At 66.3% G+C, this 25,172-nt stretch overlaps 1 protein-coding gene across 1 annotated transcript in view; it reads left to right on the top strand.

Annotated features, from left to right (window-relative positions):
• Window positions 1-2,385: 2,385 nt before the first annotated feature.
• Window positions 2,386-25,172, top strand: part of SHANK3 (SH3 and multiple ankyrin repeat domains 3) — a gene marked incomplete at its 5' end in the record, with an annotated part of 35,745 nt that continues 12,958 nt past the window's right edge. The window contains 17 exons of the mRNA XM_084254855.1: window positions 2,386-2,652; window positions 2,981-3,184; window positions 3,645-3,716; window positions 5,269-5,377; window positions 5,449-5,846; window positions 5,991-6,107; window positions 6,388-6,465; window positions 7,168-7,234; window positions 10,548-10,818; window positions 13,107-13,309; window positions 14,657-14,770; window positions 18,155-18,230; window positions 18,452-18,534; window positions 18,833-18,957; window positions 19,027-19,159; window positions 19,866-19,946; window positions 23,388-23,411. Of these exons, the coding sequence (XP_084110981.1) occupies window positions 2,386-2,652; window positions 2,981-3,184; window positions 3,645-3,716; window positions 5,269-5,377; window positions 5,449-5,846; window positions 5,991-6,107; window positions 6,388-6,465; window positions 7,168-7,234; window positions 10,548-10,818; window positions 13,107-13,309; window positions 14,657-14,770; window positions 18,155-18,230; window positions 18,452-18,534; window positions 18,833-18,957; window positions 19,027-19,159; window positions 19,866-19,946; window positions 23,388-23,411 (2,422 nt within the window). The remainder of the gene's footprint in view (window positions 2,653-2,980; window positions 3,185-3,644; window positions 3,717-5,268; window positions 5,378-5,448; window positions 5,847-5,990; window positions 6,108-6,387; window positions 6,466-7,167; window positions 7,235-10,547; window positions 10,819-13,106; window positions 13,310-14,656; window positions 14,771-18,154; window positions 18,231-18,451; window positions 18,535-18,832; window positions 18,958-19,026; window positions 19,160-19,865; window positions 19,947-23,387; window positions 23,412-25,172) is intronic.

Here is a 25,172-nt window from a genome sequence, read left to right as displayed (position 1 = left end):
GCGCTGCCCAGAAGGTGTAGGGCAGGCAGTGAGGAGAGAAGGTGGCGAGGGGCCTGAGGGGCTTTTATTCTAGACAAAACCGGGGCAAAGACATCCCTGTCCCTGCTTCCTCTGGAGCTACCTTGGCGGCCGTGGCCAGGGAAGTGTTATGGGCATTGTTATTTTTGCTGCTTGCCGGGGTGGTGTGGAGCCGGGGGAGTGTTGCAGGCTGGGAGCTGCTCATTATGTGCCCGAGTACGTGCCAGGCCCCTGGGAAGTGGCCCTGACTGGGACTCTGGGGTCACCTGCGTGTGTGGCGCAGGCCCAGCTGATTGCCCAAGATGTGAGGGTCCCTCCCAAGGCCTGGCAGCCAGGAGGCAGGACCAGGGTGGGGTGGCCGGCAGGGGAGGCCGGGAGCGTGCCGTGGGCTCTGGGCTGCCAAGCAGGCAGGCGCGAGGCTCCCGGGCCAAGGGCAGGGCTGCAGTCCTGTGTGGGCAGATGTTGTCTTGTGTGGGCACCTCTGGCTCCAGCTCCCTGGCTCCCCGATCCCGGAGAGGGGCCCGCGGCCTACAGAGCGCTGCAGTGGACAAAGGGCTGTGTCCAGGGGATGGGCAGGGGATGGCAGGGAGGGGCAGGATGGGGTGGGAGGTTCTGGGGTGGGTAGGGAGTTGGGGCTTGGGCGACCTGGGGGGGGGGGCAGGCAGGAAGATGGTGGAGACACAGGAGAGCTCCGGGAAGCATTAATTTCCTCCCGGCTGGGCTGGGCCACAGGAACCCAGCCCTCTGCTTCCCCAGGTGCTTCCTGCAGATAAGGGGGTTTCCTGGCCCCCCTCCCGCCCCTCCCATCCTGCCCAGACCCCAGGGATCCTGGCTCTCCACTCAGTCCAGGCCAGTGGCCTTGGGAAGAGCAAGAGGGGCTGGGGCTGGGCGTCCCGGGGCCACACTTCCGCAGGGAGGGCCCAGGCTTGGGGGGCAGACAGGCCCAGGCCGCAGACGCCGGAGATCCGCCGAGGGGTCACTGCAGCCCGGGAGGTAGAGACTTCCCTGAGGGGTGGTGGGCAGGGGGAGAGGCAGGGTGCCCTCGGGGGTCAGCGCGGCCGGCCGGGAGAGGAAACTGCTCTGGGGCTGACCCAGGCTGCCGGGCAGAGGGGAGCTCAGGTCTGTTTTGGGGGGTCGTGGTGGGCAGGTGAAGGCGGCTCTGCGGGGAGGGGCCGTGCTGGGCGGCGGGGCCAGGGGCATCTTCCCGGGTGGGCTGCCGCCGCGCCCTGGGAGGGAGGCCGGGGCTGGGGCAGGGGCGAGGGCGCGGTCGGCCGAGGGGTCTCCGCAGAAGTTGAGGCCGCTGCGCCGGGGGTCAGGGCCAAGTCAGGGGGTCAAGACAGGCGAGGGGCTTCCGGGGAGCCAGGCGCTGTCCTCGGGCGGCCAGGGGCGTCGGGGCACGGAGGGCCGCGCTCTGCTTTCGGCCCGGCGGCGGCGCTTCCCCGCCCGGGGCCGTCCCGGGAGCTCGCGGCCCGGCCGGGCGCGCTCCAATGGGGCGGCGGTGCCGAGCTCGCTCCCTCCCGGCGCTCCCCGCTCCTCCGCCCACTCGTCACCCCCTCCCGCGTTGCCACGACAACGCGTAAAACTAAAATTCACTTCCCCGCGGCAGGTGGGGACTCGTGGCGCCCCCTCCCCTGGCCCAGCCTCGCGGGTCGCGCCCCCGGGCAGCGTCGCCAAGGCGACGGAGGGGCGCGGGCCGCTCGCCGACCCGGCTGCAGCGGCGAGCGCGGCGGCCTCGGCCCGGGCGGGCTCCCCGAACTCGGCCGGGGCGGGGCGGGGCGGGGCGGGGCGGGGGGCGCCGAGCGCGGCGCGGTCGCGAGGGCTCCCCGAGGGGAACCGGCTCCCGCCACGGGACGGCCTCGCGCCCCCCGGCCGGTCGCGCCCGGAGTCGCCACGGCCCGCCGGGACCCCGCGGGGCCCCCAGCCCGGGGGGGGCGGCGGAGTGGGGGAGACCCGCCGCCCCCGGGCATTAACCCGCCTGTTTTTCTCTCCCCTTCCCGCCCCGCTCGGCCCTGCCGCCCCAAGGCGCCCCCACCGCAGCCCCGGGACCCTCCTCGCCGCGGCCGGCCGGGGTCGGGAGCGCCCGCGGGCCGGCGCGGGGCGACGCGGCCGCCGCGGCTCAGCCACTCCCCCCGCTCCCGGGCCTAGGACGCCCCACGCCCCCCGGAGCCCCCGGGGCCCCCCGCGCGAAGCCCCCCGGCCCGCCGGCCCCCGCGCGGCGCCCCGGCCCGCCGGCCCCCGGCCGCCCCGGGCCCTCCCGGCCCCCGCCTCCGGCGCGGCCCCCCGCCGCCCCCGCTCCCCTCCGGCGCGGCCCCCTCCCCCCGCCGCCCCCGCCCCCGGGAAGGCAGGCGCCGCGCGGAGCCGGGGCCGATGCAGCTGAGCCGCGCCGCCGCCCCTGCGGAGCCCTCGGCGCCGCCGTCCCCCGCGCCGGCCCCGGCCCCGGCCCCCCCCGGCCCCCTCCCGCGCAGCGCGGCCGACGGGGCCCCGGCGGGGGGACGGGGGGGGCCGGGGCGCCCCGCGGAATCCCCGCGCGCCCCGCTCCCGGCCGCGAGCGGCGCCGGCCCCGGCGCGGGGATGGACGGCCCCGGGGCGAGCGCCGTGGTGGTGCGCGTGGGCATCCCGGACCTGCAGCAGACGGTGAGTGCGCGCCCGCGCCCGCCCGCCCGCGCCCGCCGCGACCCCGGCCCGCGCGCCCCTCCCCTCCCCTCCCCCCTCCCCCCGCCGCCTCCGCGAGACCCTCCCCAGCGGCGGGCGGGCGGGCGGGGCGCGGCCGGGGAGCGCCGCCCCGGGGCGGGGCGGGGCGGGGCGGCCGGGCGAGCGGGCGGGGCCTCCCCCTTCCCGGCGCGGAGGTGCGGGTCCTGCGCCCGGCCCGGCCCGGCCCGGCCCGGCCCGGCCCGGCCCGGCCCGGCCCGGCCCGGCGCGCGGGGCTCGGGCTCACCGGGCCGCCCGCCCGCCGCCCCCGCAGAAGTGCCTGCGCCTGGACCCGGCCGCGCCCGTGTGGGCCGCCAAGCAGCGCGTGCTCTGCGCGCTCAGCCACAGCCTGCAGGACGCGCTCAACTACGGGCTCTTCCAGCCGCCCTCGCGCGGCCGCGCCGGCAAGTTCCTGGACGAGGAGCGGCTGCTGCAGGACTACCCCCCCAACCTGGACACGCCCCTGCCCTACCTGGAGGTGCGCGGCGCGCGCGGGGCGCGGGGCCAGCGGGCGGTGCCCAGGGCGAGCGCGTGCCGTGTGCCCGGCCGCACGTGCGGTGCCAGCGCGGCCGGCTCGGGCCTGCTCGGAGGGCGCCGCGGGGCGCCCCCGCCCCCAGCCCGCGGAGCCCTCGCCTCGCCCGGGTCCGGCGCTCCGCAGGCGTCGTGGGAGCGGAGGGGCCGCTTGCTCTCTGGGCGGCTCCGGGGCAGGAGGGCGAGTGTGGACCGGGCCGTGGAGGACGAGGGGTTCGGGGCGTCCGGAGTGGGAGTGAGGAGGGGCATGCCGGGGGCGGCCCGGGCCTGCGCCCCCGGGGCCGCGTGCGGCGGGCAGAGAGGGCTCTGCGCCCGGGGCCTGCAGGCGGTGGGGCCTGGCCCCGGGGACGGCGGGCCGGGGCCTGGCCGCCTGGCTCAGCGGTTTTCTCTGCCGGTCCCCTGAGCAGTTCCGCTACAAGAGGCGCGTGTACGCCCAGAACCTCATCGATGACAAGCAGTTTGCAAAGCTTCACACAAAGGTAAGGGGACGGTCTTGGGGAGGGGACCCAGAGGTCGGCTCCCCATGCCCAGTGTCCCCCGGCTCCGGCCTCGACTGGGTTTTGTGAGGTCAGAGCGTCTCCTTACATCCCTTCCGTGGGCCTGGCCAGTCCTCCGGCTGTGGCTCCGTCTGGCTTTTCCTGCTGTCAGGGGCGCGGAGAGGTCATTGGGCCGGGGGCGGCTAGAGGGAGGGGCAGACCCCAGCACTGTGGCCGTGAAGTGGCTGGCTGGTGGACCCTGACACAGGGGGAGAAGGGTGTCCCTGTAAGAGCCCACATGTGAGAAAAGTGAGCAAACTTCTGATGTGGTCACGGGGGTGGGGGTGGCGAGGAGAGCAGGAAGCCCTGTGCCTGCTGGCCCCTCGTGCTGGGCACGTGCAATCGGGCATCTCGTGAATCTCCTGCTGGGTGTTATCCTGTCTCCAAGAGGAAGAGGTGAGCCTGGAGGTGGGCTTGCTCAGACTGCAGTGGCTAGGTGGTGCTGAGCCCAGTCAGGGTCCACTGCTGGGCATTGCTGCTGGGTGGGCCTGACCCTTCGTGTTCTCTGGGGGGGGGCTGGTGGGTACATGGTGCCCACCCTGCTGACACTGACAGTCTGGGGCTTAGGAGAGGGTCTGAGCCTGTCACCCCTGTGCCCAGCTTCTGTGACCCTGGAGCCTCTGGGCAGCCTTCCCTGTGGCCCCAGGACATGTGGTCAGCAGGAGGCCTGTGGCTGGGGACAGACTCCCCTTCCACTGGCTCTGAGTGAGCCTGTGTCTGGCGGCCACTCAGAGCATCCTCAGCACCCTGGCTCCCAGCGGCCCTCGGCCTGCTTGATCTTAGATGAGTCTGGACCCCTGACCGCAGCTCTGTGCTGCTGTCCACCTCCCTCTGGTGCCCAGGTCTGGCTGAGGTCTCACCCCCTGTGTGAGCACCCTGCCTACTCTCTCGTTGCCGCCACCCACCAAGGCCTGCCCATCGGTCCCTGTGCTCACCCATGGACCCCTGCCCGCAGCTGTGCCAGAGCCCAGCCTGGCCAGCAGTATGGGCACCCGTGGAGCTCAGCGGCACTCTGCTCCGCGGACCAGCTGTGCCTGTTATGCCTTGTCACCGAGGGGCCGCCAGTGTGGGGAGGGCCCAGGGTGGGCATCTGCTGTGGGTGAACTTGCCAGGTAGGTGGGCCAGAGAAGGATTGTTCACTCTGGGCGTGATGAGCCACCAGGCTGGCTCCTGCCAGAGCTGCTGGGCACAGAGCCTGGGCGAGCAGCTGGGCAGGGACATCCTGGGGGCACGGCCAGGGCACCCTGGCCTTGAAGAGGCTCAGGCCGCAATTGTTGTGGACTTGGGGTACGGAGAGGCCCCGGCTGGCTGGGATGGGGCCGTGATGGGAGCCTGGCCTCGGTGACAAGCTCGTGTCGTAGGGCAACAGGTCGGACTGAGGGCAGGGGCAGTGGACACACCACAGATGGGCTGAGACCTGCTGGTGGAAGGCGGGCAATGGTCAGAGGGTGGCGGCCAGGTGCCAGGCTGACCAGGCGACATTCCAACATTCCAGGCGAACCTGAAGAAGTTCATGGACTACATCCAGTTGCACAGCACAGACAAAGTGGCCCGCCTGCTGGACAAGGGCCTGGACCCCAATTTTCACGATCCTGACTCGGGAGGTGAGAAGCAGGATGGGAAGGGGCGTGGCCTCGCTGCGGCTGGGGCGTGACCCTCCCGTCTTTGGCCCCAGAGTGTCCCCTGAGCCTCGCTGCGCAGCTGGAGAACACCTCGGACCTGCTGAAGGTGCTGAGGAATGGCGGTGCCCACCTGGACTTCCGCACGCGGGACGGGCTCACCGCCGTGCACTGCGCCGCGCGCCAGCGCAATGCAGCTGCCCTGACGGTCAGCGAGGGCCGTGCCCAGGGTCGGGGGTGGGAGGAAGCCGGGCCCCTCGTGGACGCTGAGGCTCATCGTCCCCAGACGCTGCTGGACCTGGGTGCCTCGCCTGACTACAAGGACAGCCGAGGCCTGACGCCCTTGTACCACAGCGCCCTGGGGGGCGGGGACGCCCTCTGCTGTGAGTTGCTGCTGCACGACCACGCGCAGCTGGGTGTCACCGACGAGAATGGGTGGCAGGAGATCCACCAGGTGGGCAGGGGGCCTGTGCGAGGCCCTGTGCTGGGTGGGCGGGGCTCCGGGCAAGGGCAGGGCCCTGGGCTCAGTGGGCGGGGCTCCTGTCTCCTGGGAGGGATGGCTCCTGTCTTCTGGGTGCTACCTGAAGCTCCTCCCCAGGCATGCCGCTTCGGGCACGTTCAGCACTTGGAGCACCTGCTGTTTTACGGAGCCGACATGGCGGCCCAGAACGCCTCGGGGAACACTGCCCTGCACATCTGTGCCCTCTACAACCAGGTGTGGCTGCCCGTATGCACGTGTGCGCCCATGGGTGTGTGCTGCACCCTGCAGGGAGCTGGTGCCCTGGAAGCGGTGCGCGCGCGCGCGCAGCCATGCATGGCCCTCTGCATGGCCAGGCGGGCCCGTGTGTGGTCCGGCCCCGCCGGAGGGCCACCTTCTGTGCACCGTCCGCGCAGCTCTGCGTGTGCCTGCGCCGTGTGTGACTGTGCGCCCCGCGCTGTGCGCCCGCCCGCCCTCAGCACCCAGCGGTGACCCGCCCCCTCCACCCTCCCGACAGGAGAGCTGCGCTCGCGTCCTGCTTTTCCGTGGAGCCAACAAGGACGTCCGCAATTACAACAGCCAGACAGCCTTCCAGGTAGACCACAGGGGCACAGAACCCGACCCCCCCCATCCCCTGTCTCTGTGGATTTCGCCTCCAGGCCCTTGGCTCTGTCCCTGGGGGTGATGAAGAGCCCTTACCTCACATGGCCTGGCCGAGGGGGGAGGGTGGCCGCCAGGGAGAGAGGGAGGCCCAGGGCTCCGGACGGGGAGGATGTGTGGGCCTGATCGGCAGAGGCAGGCAGCAGAGCCCAGACCCGACTAACTGGCCGCTCCGCTCCTTCCCGGCTGGCTCTGGCTAGGCAAGTGGATGGGTGGACCCGTCTCCGCATGGCCTGGTGTTGTGGGGCAGCCTGGGGGCCATGGCAGGGGTACGTTTGGGCCACGGAAGGAGCTGGGGCTGTTCTGAGTGGGAGAGAGGACCCATGGTGGCCGGCTGTCCTGCCGGGAGCAGAGGCGGTGGTGGTGGGGTCAGGCGGGCAGATGGTGTGTGAGGAGACCCTTGAGAAAACAGGGGTGACTGGTGTGTCCACTGGGCCCAGGCTGGCCTGGTCTCCACCCTGACAGTCTTGTGTCTTGGGAATGCTCTCAGCCCCAGGCAGACTGGGGAGCCGGTCAGACAGGGCTGGGGCCGGGCCAGGATGGGATGGGCAGGAACCCCTCCCAGGAGTGGAAGGAGCCCCCAGGGCTGAGGGGGTTGCGCAGGGCGCTCCTGAGCCTCCCGGCCCTCCCTCCCCAGGTGGCCATCATCGCGGGGAACTTTGAGCTGGCCGAGGTCATCAAGACGCACAAGGACTCCGATGTTGGTGAGTCCCGCCCCCCCGAGTGTGGGGCCATCTGGTCGCGGCCCCCACACCACCTCCCACTTGTGGTCTGCGGCCCCGCACCACCCACCCGCCCTCCTCGGCCACTCCTACCCCGTCTCTCGAGCACTGTTCCCGTACCCTCGCTGTCCCAGCTCTGGCTGGGGAGCTCGTGGGGTGCTGGTTCTGACTGAGCGGGTTTGGGGCAGACCGCATCTCAGCTCCAGGTGGGCCAGGGCCCATGAGCCCCCAGTGCCCAGCTGTCCAGAGCAGGACTTGGCCAGTGGCACCCCGTGGGCCAGGCCCAGCCCCACCTAGTTATTTTTTTCCTTTAAAGTGAGGCTTTTAAGTTGCGGATTTAAATTTCATGTGAAACTGAACTCCCCCGACATGACGGGATCTCAATAACGACTCGTGTGTGCTCACAGAGCAGTGCAGCCAGCTCTGTTGAATTTCAAAATGTTTTTGTCACCCTGACGGAAAGCCCATGACGCCGCATTCCCCCCCTCCTCCCTGACGCTTGAGTGCTCTCCCTGCCTGTGTGGACTTCCCTGCTCTGGATGTGCTGTGTGTCACTGAGTGTGGCCCTGGGGCCTGGTGTCTCCCACCCTCTGTGCGTGGTGTGGGTGAGTCCTCCCTGCTGGTGCCAGCTGGACCTTGGGTTGACCCGCTGTTCCTTGAGTGGCTCTTGGGCTGTGTCTACGCGCTGGCTTTGCGGGACTTTGCTGCTATGAACGTGTGTGCCTGCATTTGCTTGAGTACCCGTTTGCTATTAGCTTGAGTATCGCTGGATCACATCATTCTTTTTGCTAACGCTGGGTTTGGTTTGCTTGTCTTTTTCTAGTTCCTTGATAGGTATAATAAGGTTATTGCATTTTCATTTTCATTTATTTATTTTTAAAAGACCTATTCATTTATGCATATCAGAGGTGTGAGGGGGAGAGCGGTGAGAGGACTCCCCAGCGACAGAGTGGGGAGCAGAAAAGGCAGATCCACTGAAAGACACTGCTGAGGGGAGCAGTGGGGAGACAGGAGAGGTCTGCTGCGCCCTGTGGGTCAGCATCCTGGCCAGGACTGAACTCTCACTGCAGTGGTTGCTGACAGCTCCGGAGTGCTGAGACTTAACCCCTGGTACCCCCAGGGAGGCCCTACTGAATTTTTAATGTGGATATTTAATGCAGTTTGTTTTTGAGGAACTGCTGGTTATTCTCCACTATTTTACATTCCCACCAGCAATGTACCAGGGTCACACATTCTTCACATCCTCACCAGCACTTGTTATTACCAGTTGTTGTTTTTTTTCTTTCTCCTGATTGTAGCCTGTCGGGTGTGAAGCAGCATCGCCTCACGGCTCTGAGTTGTATTTCTCCGATGGCTAATGATGTTGAACATCTTTTCATGTGTTTTATTAGTCATTTGTGCTTCTTTGGAGAGCTTTCAAGTCCTTTGCTCATTTCTTGGTTGCTCAGAGAACGAGTTAGAAGGCATCCCTCCTCTTGTATTTTTTCAGGAAGAGTTTGGAAGGGATTGCTGTTAATTCTTCTCTGGAGGTCTAGCAGAACAGAGCAAGGATGCGTCTGGCTGGGACTTCTCTTGTTGGGGGATTTGGATTACTGACCCAACCCCCGCCTGTCACAGGTGTTTACATTACCTGTTTCTTCTTGAGTCAGCTTCAGTAATTTGTGTTTTTCTAGACATCCATCTATCTTATCAAGCTTAATTTGTTAGCATACAGATATTCATAGTATATCGTATTCCATTTGTTTCTGTAGATCACCAGTGATGCCCCGGATTTCACTTATGATGTATTTGTTTCTGTTTTCTCTTTTTCAGTCAGTCTAGCTAATGGTTTGTCAATTTTGTTGATATTTTCACAACTTTAGGTTTCATTGATTCTATTTATTTCATTTATCTCAGTGCAATTTTTATTACCTCATTTTTTTGCTAACTTTGGGTTTGGTATGAGTTTCTTTTTCTAGTTCCTTAATAGGTATAATAAGGTTACTGAATTTTAATGCAGATGTTTATAGGTATTATTTTTCTTCAAAAAGCACTGCTTTTGCTGCATTCTATATGTTTTGGTATGTCGTATTTTTGCTTTAATTTGCCTCAAAATATTTTCTAACTTTCCTTGTGACTTCTATTTTGACACATTGGTTATTTAAGAGTAGGCTGTTTAATTTTCTATAACTGAGGATTTTCCAGGTTTCTTCTGTCCTTAATTTCTAGTTTCATTGTATTGTGATTAGAGAAGATACTTTGTATGATTTCATTCTTTTAAAATGTATTGAAAATTTATGTGTGCCCTAAGTATGGTCTATGCTGTGGAATATTCTGTGTGTGCTTGAGGACACTGTGTCTCTGCTCTGTTTTGTGGATTATTCTCTCTCTAGGCTCAGTCGGTTTAAGTCTTCTATGTCCTGTTGCTTTCTCTCTCGACGTTCTATCTACTATTGGAAGTGGGGTGCTGAAGTCTTAAATATTACTATAGGGCTCTCCACTTGTGCCAATGTTTGTCTCATGTGTTTGGCTCTTTGTCGTTTGGTGTGTTTATACTGATTTTTAACCTATTTGATGTCCTTCTCTGTCACTGGCAATATTTCTTATCTTTCAGCCTATTTTGCTAATATCAATGTTGCTACTCATTGCTATTTTGGTTAATATTTACAAAATAGTAGAGATATTTTTAATTTTTCATTCTAAAATACTTGTGTCTTTGGTGCTCAGTGATTTTTCATAAATGGCATATAGTTGGATTATGGTTTTCTTAAGCATGTTGCATTATCTGCTAAAAAACCAAGTTTTACTGGAACTCAGCCATATCCAATTTTTTATATATTGCTTGTGGCTGTTTACCTGGTCTAGGCAGTGTTGAGTCCTTGCATAGGGATTGTGTGGCTTGTGAAGCCTGAAATAGCTGCTGCCTGCTTCCTTGTGGAGAGTCTGCCAGCCTCTGGTAAAGCGCATGTTTGCACTTTCCTGGTTAGCCAGTTCCTAATGGCCCCGACAGCGCATGGGGTATGGCCCGCGCTGTCTCTTTCAAAGCCTGGGAGATGGGCAGTTCCATGAGCAGATCTGAGTCCCGCAAGACCCCATCTGGCTGACAGGAGGAGCAGGCTTTTTTCCCTGAAGCGGGAATCAGAGGGAGCTGGGGGTGTAGCCCCTTTGGCAGTTTTAGCTGTAGGGTGGCCATCTGTCCTGGGACAGAGAATTTTGGTTTTAAAATCTGGAAAGCCTGGCAAGCCAGGACAAGTTGGTTACCCTGTTTGGCTGCCCAGAGTCTCATCAGTGTGCCTTCCCGCCCCCCCCCCCACAGTACCATTCAGGGAGACCCCCAGCTATGCGAAGCGGCGGCGGCTGGCCGGCCCTAGTGGCCTGGCCTCCCCTCGGCCTCTGCAGCGCTCAGCCAGTGACATCAACCTGAAGGGCGAGGCTCAGCCAGCAGCTTCTCCGGGCCCCTCACTGAGAAGTCTCCCCCATCAGCTGCTGCTCCAGCGGCTGCAGGTGGAGAAAGACCGGGACCGAGACGGTGACCACAACGATGCCGGGGGCCTTGCAGCAGGCAGGGGCTCCCAGAGCAAGATCAGGTAGGCAGGGATGGTGAGCCCTGGCTGGGGCCCGGTGCGGGGGGGGGGACCCAGATGCAAGCCAGGAGCGGCCAGCGTAGGAGGCAGAGAGGCCCAGTGGTGCCTGGTACTTCTGCACTCAAGGGCTGAGGCTGGGGCTGGACTCCCAGGCCCCCAGATGGCCTTGCTGGGTGGAGAAGGACAGAAGGCCGGTCCTGTGGGCAGATTCCCCCACTCTGGTCTCTGGTTGAAGCTGGGCCTTGTCCTAAGGACTGTGGGCCCCCGAGGGGCCTGTTGGAAGGAAAGTGTCTGGTCAAATCCGTGATTTAGACGATTTACTGTGATGCCAGGGAGGAGGACGTGGGCTGGGCCAGTCAGCCTGGGCAGTGTGTCATGAGGGGTTGGGAATGGAGTGTGCTCTTCATGAGGGCTGGAAACCTGCAGGTGATTCCAGCCCATTCTCCAGGGACCCTTGGTCTTTCCTTCGCCCCTCAGGCCCTGGATGACTCAGGCCTCTCTGGGGTCTGCTGTACTTCTCACATGAGCCCTGGGGGCCTGGAACCTGGGACGTTCCAGAGACTTGGTCTCCCCAGATCTTGGAGTAGGAAGCCTGGTGTGGAGCCTCACAGTCGCTCCGGTGGCATGGCCAGGAGTGCAGACAGACCGTCAGCATCCAGCATGGTCTTTGTGTCTGACGGGGGCCAGGCAGGTCAGCTGACCCCTCTATGCCAGGGGCTCCCATCCCAAGGCAGGACTAGCCATTGCCTTCAGGAAGCCGTCTGGAGCCCGGCAGGTGGGGACCCTTCCTGGGATGCCTGGGGACAGGGCCGCGGGCAGCGGCTGGTCCCGATGGTGGGCCCCTGGGAGCATGGATGAGGCGAAGGCTCGTCAGATGCGGGCAGCCCAGGGTGGGAGGGGAGGGCAGCCGGGGGCCCTGAGCTCGGCGCCCGCAGAGGGCTCAGACAACTTCCCCGCGCCATCCCTGCTCTCGTGGCCTGCGTGGTGGCCCACTGACCGTGTCGGGCGCCTCCAAGGCGCGTCCTGCCCAGCCCGCCGTGTGCTCCCCAAGGCTGCGCATGTCTCCGGGTCTCCTGCGGGTGGGACGGCCGTGGCCAGAACTAGCTTTGGGTGTTTTGGGGTCGCAGAGGGTCATTCCTAGTCGGAGTGGGGACCTGTTCCTTGTTGGTTCACCTCCCTCCCCGCTTCCGGCAGACGCCACCTGCCCAGTGCGGCTCCCGGGCACGGCCGTGGGACCGCAGCCCCGTGTGGATGTGGGCTCACAGCCTGCTCCAGGGGCCCAGGACAGGACACGTGCGCCCAGCCAAGGAGCAGGTGGTGGGCAGTGACCCAGGCCGGTGGCCCTCCCTTGAGAGCGGCTGGGGGTCTGCAGCCCTTAGGAAGGGCCAGCAGGGAGAGGGACCCGCACGGGAGCCGTTGCCTTTGCTCACAGGAGTGGAGGTGGCATCGGGGCCGGAGGGGGTGCAGGTCTTGGCAGAGCCTGCGCGCAGCCCCTGGGCCCCCGGGTGGCAGAGCGCCTGTCCCCACCCTGGGCAGGCGGGGTGGGCGAGGTGGAGCTGAGAGCCCTGACCCGCGCGGCGGCCGCGCTCCAGGAGGGCGCGTGCAGGGGGCGAGGAAGGCCCGAGTGTGGCGGGGCCTCCCGGGTCTGGCCGGCGGAGATGGCGGCCGCGCTGCCCAAGGGCCAGGGAGCCCGCGCAGGCTCCGGAGCGGGAGGGCGTGCGGGCCCGCTGGGCGTGCGCCGTGGGCCGGAGGGCGGGCAGCGCCGCGGGCGAGGGCCGCGGCCCGGGCGGGGTGGGCCCGCGGGGCAGCGCTCGCGGGAGCCTCCCCCGGGGCCCGCGCCCCTCCCGGCTCGCCGCGCGCGGGCGCCCGCCGCTCCCGGCCCGCGCCGCAGTGCCCGGCTGGCCCGGGGCGGGCGGCCGGGGCGCAGCCGGCCCCGCCGCCGCCCGCAGAGGGAGGAGCCGGCCGCGGGAGGCGGGGCGCGGGCGGCCGCGGCATGGAGCGAGCCCGGCGCGCCCGGGAGCGCAGCCCCGCGGCCCCGGAGCCCTGAGCGGGCGCGGCTCGGCGCTGGCGGGAGCGGGCCGGGCGCGGCGGCGCGGCCCATGGAGCGGCCCCGGGCCGGGCCCCCGGCGGGCGGGCGGGCGGCGGCGGGCGGCGGGCGGCGGGCGCTGCGGCGGCGGCTGCGGTGAGGCCGGCGGCGGGGCCGGGCCGCGCGCCATGGAGGCCCCGGGCGCCGGCTTCGCGCGCCCGCTGCCCCCCGGCATCGCGTCCGTCACCTACGTGTTCGTCTACAGCCCGAGCGGGCCCGGCGGCCCCGGCGGCCCGGGGCCCGCGCCCGCGCCCGGCCCCGCGCCCCCCGCGCCCCCCGCGCCGCCGCCGCGGGGCCCGAAGCGGAAACTTTACAGCGCCGTCCCCGGCCGCAAGTTCATCGCGGTGAAGGCGCACAGCCCGCAGGGCGAGGGCGAGATCCCGCTGCACCGCGGCGAGGCCGTCAAGGGTGAGCGCGCCGGGCGGGCCGGGCGGGCCGGGGGCGGGGCGGGCGCGCGGGCCTGGGGGCTCGGCCGGAGCGCGGGCGCCGGTCCTCGCGGGGCGCCTCTGCGCGGGGTCCTGGCGCCGCGGGGCCGGGGCCCGCAGCGGAGCCGCCGCCGGGCCGCGAGGGTTCCCGGAGCACCGGGTGTCGTGTCCGGTGGGGACCGGTGCGGGCGGGACCCCATCCCTCCGTAGAGCCTCCGCCAATTGTGGGGCTCCTTTGTGGCTTCTGGGACTTCCTTGGGGGGCCCTTCCCTGGAGGCCCTTCCTTGGGGGGCCCTTCCCTGGAGGCCCTTCCTTGGGGGGCTCTTCCCTGGAGGCCCTTCCTTGGGGGGCCCTTCCCTGGAGGCCCTTCCTTGGGGGGCTCTTCCCTGGAGGCCCTTCCTTGGGGGGCCCTTCCCTGGAGGCCCTTCCTTGGGGGGCCCTTCCCTGGAGGCCCTTCCTCCGGGGCCCTTCCTGGGGGGCCCTTCTTTGGGGGCTCTTCCTCGGGGCCCTTCCTTGGGGGGCCCTTCCCTGGAGGCCCTTCCTTGGGGGGCTCTTCCCTGGAGGCCCTTCCTTGGGGGGCCCTTCCCTGGAGGCCCTTCCTTGGGGGGCTCTTCCCTGGAGGCCCTTCCTTGGGGGGCCCTTCCCTGGAGGCCCTTCCTTGGGGGGCTCTTCCCTGGAGGCCCTTCCTTGGGGGGCCCTTCCCTGGAGGCCCTTCCTTGGGGGGCCCTTCCCTGGAGGCCCTTCCTTGGGGGGGACCCTTCGCTGAAGGCCCTTCCTTGGGGGCCTGTGCTGTTGTGGGGACCTGTGTAACAGTGCCTGGGTGTCTGCATCATGAGGGATTTTTCACGGGAATTCCTGTGTCCCAGGGGATCTGTGCCATGGCCAGCTCCCCTAATTTGAGTATCTCTGTCATCTTTGGGGTCCCATCCTCTCCGGTGCCCCAGGAAGAAGCAGCTATGTCGTCAGCCCTCCTTGGTCCACCCTGTGGTCTAGCCCTCTATCCACAACACAGTGACCCTGAGCTCTTGACAGTGACCCCTGGGGCACTGGGCAGAGCAAGAAGTGGGAGGAGAGTGGTCAGCTGGGAGGGCAGGAGCAGGACCAGGGCGCCTGCCTCTGCTCCTGCCCTCCCTCGAGTGTGTCCATCTGTGTGTCTATCTGTCCCCCACATGCCCATCCTGTGCTGTGCCCATCTGTTCGTTTCTTTTTCTCTGTAAATCCCAAATCTTCCCAGGGAGTCAGCGGGGAGGACAGAGCAAGGAAGGGAAGGTGAGGGGGGCGGGGACTCCGGGTCCCAGCCCTGATGGCCTGCCTGGCTTCTGTCCCCCAGTGCTCAGCATCGGGGAGGGCGGCTTCTGGGAGGGGACCGTGAAAGGCCGCACGGGCTGGTTCCCGGCCGACTGCGTGGAGGAGGTGCAGATGCGACAGTACGACGCCCGGCACGGTGAGTGACCACCTGCAGCTCCCGCCCAGCCCCTTGGGGCTCGCTGGGAGGAAAGCACAGGGCACTTGGGGAAAGAGCCAGCGCAGCCACACCTCCTTGGAGAAAAGACCAGTGTGGATTCAGACACTCATCCCGAGTGGGTGTCCCCGCGCCCCAGATGTCGCCCCTCAGGACTCTCACGCGGTGCGCGGCTGGATGGGTGCCTGGGGCCCTGGAGACTGCGGCGTGGCCCCAGGACGCACGTGTCGCCGTGGGGCTGTCCGTGACCCCGCGACCCCACCACACTCGCCGCTGGAGCCGTGTTCCCCAGGCCCGCCCGCAGCCTGGTAGAGAAGTTGGTGTGAGAAAAGCGGCGTCTTTCCAAAGTGGACAGATTGTCCAGTGGGCGGTCAGGGAGGCCTGGATCAGCCAAGAAGAAGTGAGGCCAGTCAGGCCTGGAGGTGCTGCGGGGTCCGGGAGCCTTTTGATCTGAAGCTGCATCCTGAGCCTGCTGGGGTCTTGAGGGCAAAGGCTGTGGCTTCCCTGGTCCTGATGCCCCAGGCCACCTGTGAGGACCCCGGTGTGGGGGGGTGGTAGCCTGCAGAGCAAGGTCTGCTGGGCAGGGCTGGTGCTCCTGCCGCCTGGGCCTGTGTGGACTGGTGGGGCTCAGGCCTTTGAGGGCTGCCTTTGCCTGGGGAGCGGGTAGGTGCGGCCCCTCCTGACTGGTGGCCTCCACGGTGTCTGGACAAGGGTGCAGCCCCTCCCTGCACGCAGCCTGCCTTAGGTGGTGTTTCCCCAGAGGCTGGTCCCCTGGGTGGCTTGGACCCCTGCTCTGGGGGGGGGGGGGCCAAGGCTGCGCACCTGCCCGGCTCCCCCTGGGGGCTGTGCGAGGGCTGAGTGGCAGGGGCAAGGCGGCGGCCACCGTGGCCGGGCAGGCCCTGTGCCCTAGCGTGCCCACAAGGTCCCGGCTGGATAACTGCGTGGGTCCAGGGCCGCTGGAGTCTGAAGCTGGGGAGGGGGTCTGGACTGGAGTCGGGCCTCAGCAGGCAGGTATGCTGGGCGTGCCTGGAGGCCAGGGCATAGCGTTGGCTGGGCCCTGGGCTGGTCTGAAGGGTCAGGGAGGCCTCTCGGCAGTGATGTGGCTGTGTCGAGCCCAGGGGCTGGCACACCTGGGTGGTCGGCTGTGGAGGGGCGACCCCAGCAGTGTGGCGTGGTGGGCGCCTGTTCGACTTGTTGCTGTGGAACTCGGCGCCCGCCGGAGGTCCCGGCAGGCTGGGAGGTGGCCACCCTGTCATCTGCGGCTGGCAGGGCAGTTGGCTGTGGGCGCCTGAGGAGGCTGCAGGGCCCAGGTGGGCGGGGATTGGGCAGGCGGAGTGCACGGCAGACCATGTGGGGGAGGGCGAAGGCCCTGTGGACTGTGAGGGGCTGCGGGCGGGGGGTGTTGCTGAAGCCTGGAGGGGCCACAGGGTAGCCTGGGGTGGGTCTGTGCCTCCTGGCTGCTGGCCCTGGGTATGACCATGGGTAGACAGGAGCCTCTTGGCAGATGGAGAGGGCTGAGGAGGTTGCCTGGGGGCATCACCACCGCCCTGGCTGCTGGGCTGCCCAAGTTCCGCTGGAGGGTGGGGGTACCGTCTCCTGCAGGCCCAGATCCAGAGAAGTTTATTTCTGAGTCTGGCCGGGGAACAGAGAGGCTCAGAGGCCTGGGAGGTCCCTGTGCCCGCCCATGAGGCCGGGCTGGTGCCGCCGTCCAGTGGTGAAGGGGCAGGGCCAGTGATGCCTTATAGACAGTGGAGCTGGTCTGTGGACACCTGGAGGCCTGTCCCTGGCCAGAGTCCTCCCCTGCCCCGTCCTCCCCTCACTCCTGCACCTACTCCCAGTGCCTGGGATGTGCTGGGCTTCACCTCAGCTGCTCCTGTGCATCTGGCGGACACTGGAGTCTGCTTGGTGGACTGGGTCTGGGATGGGCCTGGACCGTGGCCGCTGCGGGCAGGCTGCGGGGGGGCATGGGCGGCAGCAGGGGGCTCTGATGCCAGGGTGGGGGCTGTCCACTGCGCCATGGCTGGGGCTGCGCGGGGCCGAGGATCTGCGTGGTGCTGGGCGGTGTGCGGGGACGGCGGGCTCCGCTCTCTGAGGGCCACGCGGCTGGTGGCCCCAGCGCCCACACGCGCTCGTGCTTTCCTCCGCGCCTTGCTGCTCCCACTCTCACCCCGCCCCGACCCCTGCCCACCCCGCTGCCCGCGTACTCGCCCATCCGCCCTCCTGCCACCCTCCGCCCACCCAAGCCGCCTGCCCACCCGTTGTCCATCCCACCGACCTGGCCACCCCTCCTCAGCCCAGCCCCCGTCGCTCTCCCCTGGATGCTCCCGCGCCCAGCCTGCATTCACTTGTCGTGTCCACCCTCTGCCTGGCGGGTCAGCTTTGGGGTGCTGCATGTGCCGGGCTCTGGACGTGAGGGGCCCCAGCCCACCAGGCAGAGCTGGGGGCACAGGCCATCACTGCAGCTCAGAGGGCCCCTCCCGACTCTGCCCACCACAGCAGCTGGCTGGCTGGGGGTGCCCTGCTGTTGCCCCTGTGCTGGGCTCAGCATCTTTCTGGAGTGGCCTCCACGTGACCTCCTGGGCTGGGGCCCGGTTGGCGCCCACCCCCTTGGACATGTCAGGCCATGGGCGGCAGGTGGAGCTTGTTCCAGCCTCTGGGCTGTTCTCAGGGCGTCAGACGGCCCAGGGGACAGTCGGGGGGCGTGGTGGACCTTGTTGAATGAATGCTGTGTCCTGAGTGGCACTGGGATAATGGCCGCCAGGAGGCCACGTGCGAGGGCCCGGGGCCGGGACTGGAGGAGGAGGTGCCGGGAAGCCAGGGGCAGGGGTGCGCCGGCCGGGGCAGCTGAGGGTGGCTGGACCCCCGCGGCCTACAGGCAGGGCCGGAGCGCTCTGGGTGGCGGGGGGCACGCTGAGGCCAAGGGCAGAGATGGGCACCCAGTGGGTGGCCTCAGGGGCCTGAGGGCAGGCCTGGCCCATAGCTGGCCCTGGGCCCACGTGAGGCAGGGTCTGGAGCTGAGGGCTCTGGCTCTTGCACACGTGCGTGCACGTGGCCAGCATACCTGAGAGCGTCGGCTGACAGGTGGCAGCAGCAGCAGATGGGCCGGAGTCTCTGGAACACGCCCTCAGTGGCCTTGCCTTGGGGTCGGCTGTGTCCAGCCCCTGGGATGAAGCTGCTGCCCCGGCCCGTCGTCCACCCCAGAGGCCTCTGATCAGAGGGCCTTGGGCCCAGGACCCAGGTCGGCCCTCACCTGTGCGTGGGCGCAGCCGGCAGGGAGTGGGTGGGAGCTGGGACCGGCCGGGCTGCGGGGCTGTTCAGGCCAGCGGGAAGCCATGACCCTTCGTCAGCTCTTGAAATTCCCCTCAGAAACCCGGGAGGACAGGACGAAGAGACTTTTCCGCCACTACACGGTGGGCTCTTATGACAGCCTCACCTCACACAGGTACTCCCCTCACACAGTGAGGGCTGGAGGGCAGGTGGGGGCAGGTGGCTGGGTAGGTGGGCAGGCTCGGGGGACACCGTGTAGGGGGAGGCAGAGCTGGTGGGGGGGCCGGAGGGCGGCGGCCCAGCCGCTGTGTCCTGCCTGCTGGGTCAGTTGGGTGCTCTGGGGCAGGCGGGGGTCAGCCTCGCCGGCCCCCTCACCACCCTGCGTTCCTCCGCCAGCGACTACGTCATCGACGACAAGGTGGCCGTCCTGCAGAAGCGGGACCACGAGGGCTTTGGCTTTGTGCTCCGGGGGGCCAAAGGTGAGGACGGGTGGCGCGCTGGGCCTCTCGGCTCTGTGCACCTCGCCTCACCCCCGCCTGCCCTCCCTCCCTGCCCCTCCCTGCCTGTCTGTCCTTCAGCTACTCTCCGCCCCACCTCACCCCTGCTCTCCAGCCCTGCCCCCCACCTCGCGGCGCCCCCCCCCCCCGCCCCTCCCCGAGGGCCTTCCGCGCCCAGTGTCCGCCGCAGGGCAGGGCTCGCGGACGGGGTCTTCCTGGGGGGAGGGGTTTCCCGGCCGCCCGCGCCTCCCTGACCGTGCCCCCCCCCCGCCCCCCGCAGCCGAGACGCCCATCGAGGAGTTCACCCCCACGCCCGCCTTCCCGGCGCTGCAGTACCTGGAGTCGGTGGACGTGGAGGGCGTGGCCTGGAGGGCGGGGCTGCGCACCGGGGACTTCCTCGTGGAGGTGAGCGGCGGCCCGCGGAGGGGGGGTGCGGGGGTCGCCCGGCCCTGCCCACCGGCCCGTCTGTCGCAGGTGAACGGGGTGAACGTGGTGAAAGTCGGGCACAAGCAGGTGGTGGCGCTGATCCGCCAGGGCGGGAACCGCCTGGTCATGAAGGTGGTGTCGGTGACCCGGAGGCCGGAGGAAGACGGGGCGCGGCGCAGAGGTGAGGGCGCCCCGTCCGCGCGGCCCGCCCGCGGGGTCCGGCCCGCCGCGCCCCCGCCCCGCCCCGCGCCCCGATCCCGCCCCCGCGCCGCCCACCGCGGAGAGCCCTCCTCCCGCGGCAGCTGCCTGGAGGCCGGGTTGCCATGGCAACCGTGAGGTTGACGCTGCCGCGCCGCGCACTGTGGAGGGAAGGGGGAGGCGGCACCTGAGGGAAGAGGAAAAGCGTCTTCTCCCCGCGCCGACGTCGCGGCTCCGCGGGCGCAGGAGGCTCCGCTGGCCCGGCCCGGCCCGGCCGGCCGTCCCGCTCGCGGCCCTCGCGCGCCCCCCGAGGGCAGCGCCCCGGGCCTGGGCCGGAGCAGCGCCCCGCGGCCGGACCCCCGCCCAGCCCCCCACGGCGCGGGCGCCCCGCTCAGCCTCGCCGCCGACGGCCGGTGGGCGCCCCGGCGGGCGCGGCCCCGCACCGACACCCGCGGGCCCGGGCCCGCCTCCGAGCCCCGACCGCCGGGCCCGCCGCCCGGCCCGAGCCCCCAGCGCCATGAAGAAGTTCGCGTCCAGCCGCAGCCTCAACAAGATCCTGGCCCAGTGCGACTCGTCCTCGCGGGAGTACGAGGAGATCCAGGCGGTGGAGCGCAAGTGGCACCTGCACCTGGCCACGCCGCGCCGCCTGCTGCTGGACCGGAGGGCCAAGGCCTCCCTCTTCTTTGCAGCTCCGCCGCCCCCCAAGAGGGCCCCCAGCACCACGCTGACGCTGCGCTCCAAGTCCATGACGGCCGAGCTCGAGGAGCTTGGTGAGCGCGGGCGGGGGGCGCGTGGGTGGGCGCGCGGCGCGGGGGTGCAGGGGCGGCCTCTCCGGCTGGCCTTCACCCCATCGGCAGGGCGGTGGGGCCTTTGCGCTTTCCCTCTCGGGGCCTGCTCGCTCGTGGCTGATAGGGGGATGCCCTCCAGGGCCGGGACCACGCTGGTGGGTGAGATAGGCCCGCACAGGCTGCTGGAGGCTCACACGGCTGTTGGGCTCTGATGGGGCATGTTGCGGGCACCACCCCACCCGGGGTCACCACCAGCGGCCTCACTGGGCGTCCTGGTGCACGTGGCTGCTCCTAGCCCCATCCTGTCGGTCCCCACACGTGTGCTGGTCAGCAGCAGCCACCCTGTGGGCATGTCTTCACCGCTGTGACCGCTGACAGTGCCATCACAGGCATTTCCAGATGAACACGGCCGCGTCTGACCATGAATGGTATCCACGAGCGGCCTGATGCACCTGGCCACCGGCACCTGTCACGGGGCACGCCCCACATGTGGCTGTCAGCATGCTCTGCCCTTCTGTCATCTGAGCCTGGCCCCATCCCCAGACTTTTCTCTAATCCCCAGCATTAGAAAGAGCCCTGAGCCGAGCTGACCCAGGCCTGCCCACAGGAAGGGCCCCAGTTCTGGCTTGACATGGAGCCCCAACCCTGGCTTCAGGCTCCGTTCTGCCCCAGCCATAGAAAACACTTACCTGGTCCCCAAAATTACTCCTTACTCCTGGACCCCAGTCCTTGACTGAGCCCTGTCTCTGTCCTGGTCACAGACTAGACGCCCCCTTAGCAAGTTTGTGTTCTTGACTGCAGTTTATTTCCTTGTGGAGAATAGCAACGGAGACAGAGTAGGCTGACATGGTCGGTATTTTCTTCCCCATAAAAATTCTGAATAAGATAAAATTCCTAAAACACACAGCAAACTCAAAACAAAGGAAGAGGAATCTCCAAGTCTCAAAAATGAAGACAAAAGTCAAAGCCAAAAGAATGAGAGGAAGCCAGTGCTTCCAGCATCCGTGAGGGCTGTGATGAGACCCAGGTCCTGTGGGCCAGGTGTTGGGGTTCTGACAGCCCTGCAAAGCCAAGATGCATGACCCATGAGGAGTGGGAAAGCTAGAACCAAGCCCAAGACCTGGAGTGAGCATCAAGAGAACTGCAAATTGTAGAGGAATATGAAAGAGCCAAGACGAGAGACTTAAATAGAAAGTATCGGAGAACTACCCGCTCCGAATGAGAAAGGACAATACAAAACTGAACGAGCAGATTTTAAAAGGAGCCTGAAAGAACTGTTACTGCAACAAAAAGCAGAGCTGTAGAGTTTTAAAATCCACAACTGGGATTTTAAACCCACCAGGCCAGACCTCACCGAAGAAAGAGAAAGCAAATTTGAAGATAAATATGAGGAAATTACCCAGGATGCAGCACAGAAAGATAAGGAGATGCAAACTATCAGAGAGCAGATAAGAGGATGTGTAAGAAAGCCCAGCCCGTGGGGGTCCAAAGGCGCTGACCAGACATGGACGAAAGATTGGGTGAGAGGCAGTATTTGAAGAGCAATGGGCTAAGAATTTTCCACACTTGAACAACTTCAAAGTATAAGTCCCAAGCAAGGAAATAACAAATCTGCCTGTGCATGCCGTAGTAAAATTTACACCACCGTCAGCCTCCGCATCCCTGGAAAGAGGGGGGGGATCAGACGACTTAACGATGGTTACGCTGACAGCCGACTTCACTCAAAAACGGTTGGTGCTTGAAGACAATGGAACACTGACCTCAAAGTCTTGCTTCCAAATGCCTTTGCGCCTAGAATTCTATAACCAGCTCTACTTGCTCATTCAAGATGGAGGCAAAACAGCTAGCAGACTTCTGCCCCAGGCTCACAAGACTCCAAGGCTGGGCAACCGATCCATCATGCTGATAAACGTTTGATAAACAAGTACCTGCAGGTCGTGGGGCCTGGGCACCAGATCCCACCCCCCCACATACACACCGACCCCTGGGCATGTCCTCCTCCTGCAGAGGCCCTGTGTTTCTGCTCAGAGAGCTGCTTTGCAACCTGAGATCTGCGACCCAGGGGCCCCGTGGAGACAGGAAGGCTTCAGCACTCTGGGCTGCTTCTGTCTGAGAGAAGCAGCGATGAGGGTGCTGCTCCCCTCTGCTCCAGTCTGCTGCTCAGGACAGGCTACCCCGTAGACCCAGTCTCCCAGCGGGTCCACTCCTGCAGCCCCACGTGGACGACACTCTTACCAGCTTTCCCTGAGCAGACTGGGGGCTGAAGGCATGGCCTGGAAGGGTCTGCACCGCTGGTTTGGGGTCCCTGCTCTGGTTGAAGCAGCACCAAGGAGCCTGGAGCTGTCCTGGGTCACCCACCATCCTCTGACCAGGCCCCTCCAGAAACGCCTGGTTTGAGGAAGCCAGAGCAGCCCGACAGTGCCTGAGGGATCTTCCCCGGTTCAGCATGCAAGCTTCGGCAGCCTGTCCGCTCTCTGCCATGCTGCCCTGTAGGGTCCTGAGGTCTGCTGAGAAGACGGTCTGGGGAAACTGGGACCAAACAGTAAAAGCAGGTGGCGGGGGTTGTGGCTTGTGCCCAGGGGCCACCCGCTGCTGGGAGGGTGTTAGGGAGAAGCAGGAAGAGGAAGAGGAAAGGGCGTCCTGGAGGGAGCAAAGGCGGCACCCACAAACCCGGGGGTGCAGTGACTGGCAGATGCAGGACTGGGGGCGGGGTTCTGGGGGGCCCTCTGCCTGGGACGGGAAGGGCAGACAATCCCGATGCCCTCAGCACGGGGCTCCCTCTGGTTGTCCACTCTCCTGGGCTGAGTGGTGCTGGCTGCAGGGGTGCTGGGCCGGGCCCCTCCCCCCACCCCCCCCACCCCCCACCAGGAGAGAGCGGCTTTTGGGAGTTTCTGGGCTCCTTTCTCTCGCTGTGCGGTCCCAGGGCCCACACCATGGGCGGGGGACTGGCCTTGGTCTGGCAAGCACACGGACTTGGCCTTGTTGTTAACACAGCGGGGTGCTTTGGGACACCCTACGTCACCTGTGGCCCCCAATCTTGTTTTTTATGGGGCTTTTGCCTATTTCCTGAACAAAAGTTTGACTGAACTGAGCATGACTCAGGGTTCAGTTGTGTGCGAGCCTCTCCATGTGTGCGCTGCGTGCCCGTGGTGGTGCACATGTGTGTGCATGCACGTGTGCCCGTGTGCAGAGAGCATGTGCCCCGTGTGCAGTGTGCGTGTGTGACGCGTGACGACGCCCCTGCCTGTGGATCTTCTGCCTTGAGGTCTGACTGGGCGTTTGGGCAGCTTTGCCCCTCATGGCCTTGAGGGCGGCAGGTGGGTGGTGGGGCCCGGAGGTCCTGGGTGGTGGGGGTGGGAGTGGGGGCCTGGGTGCGGGGTGAAGCCTGCCTCTTATCCCTTTGCTCTGTTTCTCGATTCCAAGCCTCCATGCGGAGAAGGAAAGGGGGTGAGTCATCTGCTGCGTCCCGGGCCCCAGGTCGGCCTGGCCACTGTCCGGGAAGGGTCTCAGTCCAAGCTGGGTGCTCTGCTGGCCTGGGCTGTGCCCTGTTGCCTGTGCCCTGGGGGTCTGGTGGGCTCCAGAGGGCCAGGGAGTGGGGGTGGGCATTCCAGGGTGGGTGAGGAGGTGAGGCCCTGGGCCTGGGGGTTCCGGGTGGGAGGACAGAGGCGGCCTGGTGAGGCAGAGGCGGTAGCCTACCCGGGGGATGCCCAGCCCGGGCACCACCCGCTGTGCGGGACGGTGGGGGGCTGGTCTGTGGCCAGGGGGCCAGGGCTGCAGTGGGGCGCGTGGCCCTGGCTGGCGTTTCTGCTTTCTTCCTGTCCTCGGGGGACCCTGTGCCTGCTGTGAGGGCCCCGCTGCTGTGAGGACTTGCTACAGGGTCAGGTCCTGTGCCACCTGCGCCTTCAGAGTTGGGCGCCTCCTTCCCCAACTTCCCGGCTGCTGGCTCCCCCAAGCTCTTCCCTCATGCTCTGCCGCCCTGTCCCCTTGGAGCCAACTTCCTGGGTGTCCTGGCTGCTGGCTGCAGAGGGCGCTGCACCCATGTGTTACCAAGTCTGGGCCAGGGCAGGCCCAGCGCGTGGTGAGGCCTTAGGGGGCCTTTTGCCTGCTCCTCGCTGCTGTGCAGTCAGGGCCAGGCGGAAGCCAGTGTGCCCTGGCACACGCCTGTCCAGTCCATGTTCCTGACTCCCGCTGCGCCCTGCCACCAGCACCCACGGCCCCCTGGCCTGTGCGCCCAGGCCAGGCCCAGCCTCTGTGGCCCCTTGCCAGCCGGGCCAAGAGCTGTGTCCCTCTGTGCTAAAGCTGCGGCTCTGGCCCGTCGCCGCTTGGGCACTTCGCTGGGCGCTCAGCGGGTCCCGCTTCCCCAGGTGCTCATTGCCCTCTTCTGCGTCTCGGATAAGTCACCTGAGTGTGTCTTTTCTGATTGTTGGGGAGCCACGCCAGCTCCTCAGCTTGTCATTTGTGGAATTCTTGATTCCTTGCTTCTCACGGTTTTTCTCACCCCCAGTGGTCTCTGCCCAGCCCCGCGGCCCTGTCTGGGGTCTGGGCGAGACCTGGGGCTGCCCCGAGTGTTCCGCGCTCTGTCTGTGACCTGGGCCAGGTTTTCTCAGAGCTCCCCTTTCTTCTTGGGTGAAATGAGGGCAGCAGGGGAGGCCCCTTCACCTGTTGTGGGGCAAGGAGGGAGGGTGCGGGGCCACTCCCCTAACTCTGGGATGCGAGCACCTGCCAGGCGGACACGAGTGACCTGGCTGGCCGTGGAGGTCTGGGGGACCCGCGCTTTGACTCGGACACTGGGGGCGGGAGGACTTGTGACCCTCGGCGTGGGCGCAGCCCCGGGGGTCCGCGAGGCTTGGGATTCGGAGCCTGAGCGGTGGGCAAACCCCACGGAGCCCACGTGCCCCCACAGCGCGCCCCTACTCCCCACCAGCACCGCTCTCAGACAAGCGTAGTTAACATCATTTCCAAATCACATCGATAATCAAAACCATTTTATAAAACATTTTTTTAAATGTTTTAAAAAACACTGAATGCTTTAATAGGAACAAGCCAAGCTCTGCCCCCACCCCACCTCTGTCCACGGGGCTCCCGGTGCTTTCTTCCGGCTGGAAGCTCCTCCACGTCCCTCCAGCTGTGGCCTGGGGTGTCTGGTGTCCACACGCTGCACTGGGGCCCTCCTGCTGTGCGCACTCTGGAGCCTGTGCAGCCCGCCCT

Source organism: Talpa europaea (genome assembly GCF_964194135.1).
Source record: "Talpa europaea genome assembly, chromosome: 15".
In the NCBI taxonomy this organism is placed as follows: domain Eukaryota; kingdom Metazoa; phylum Chordata; class Mammalia; order Eulipotyphla; family Talpidae; genus Talpa; species Talpa europaea.
Note: the sequence above shows the minus strand (reverse complement) of the source record. Positions and strands in the feature narration are given on the sequence as shown.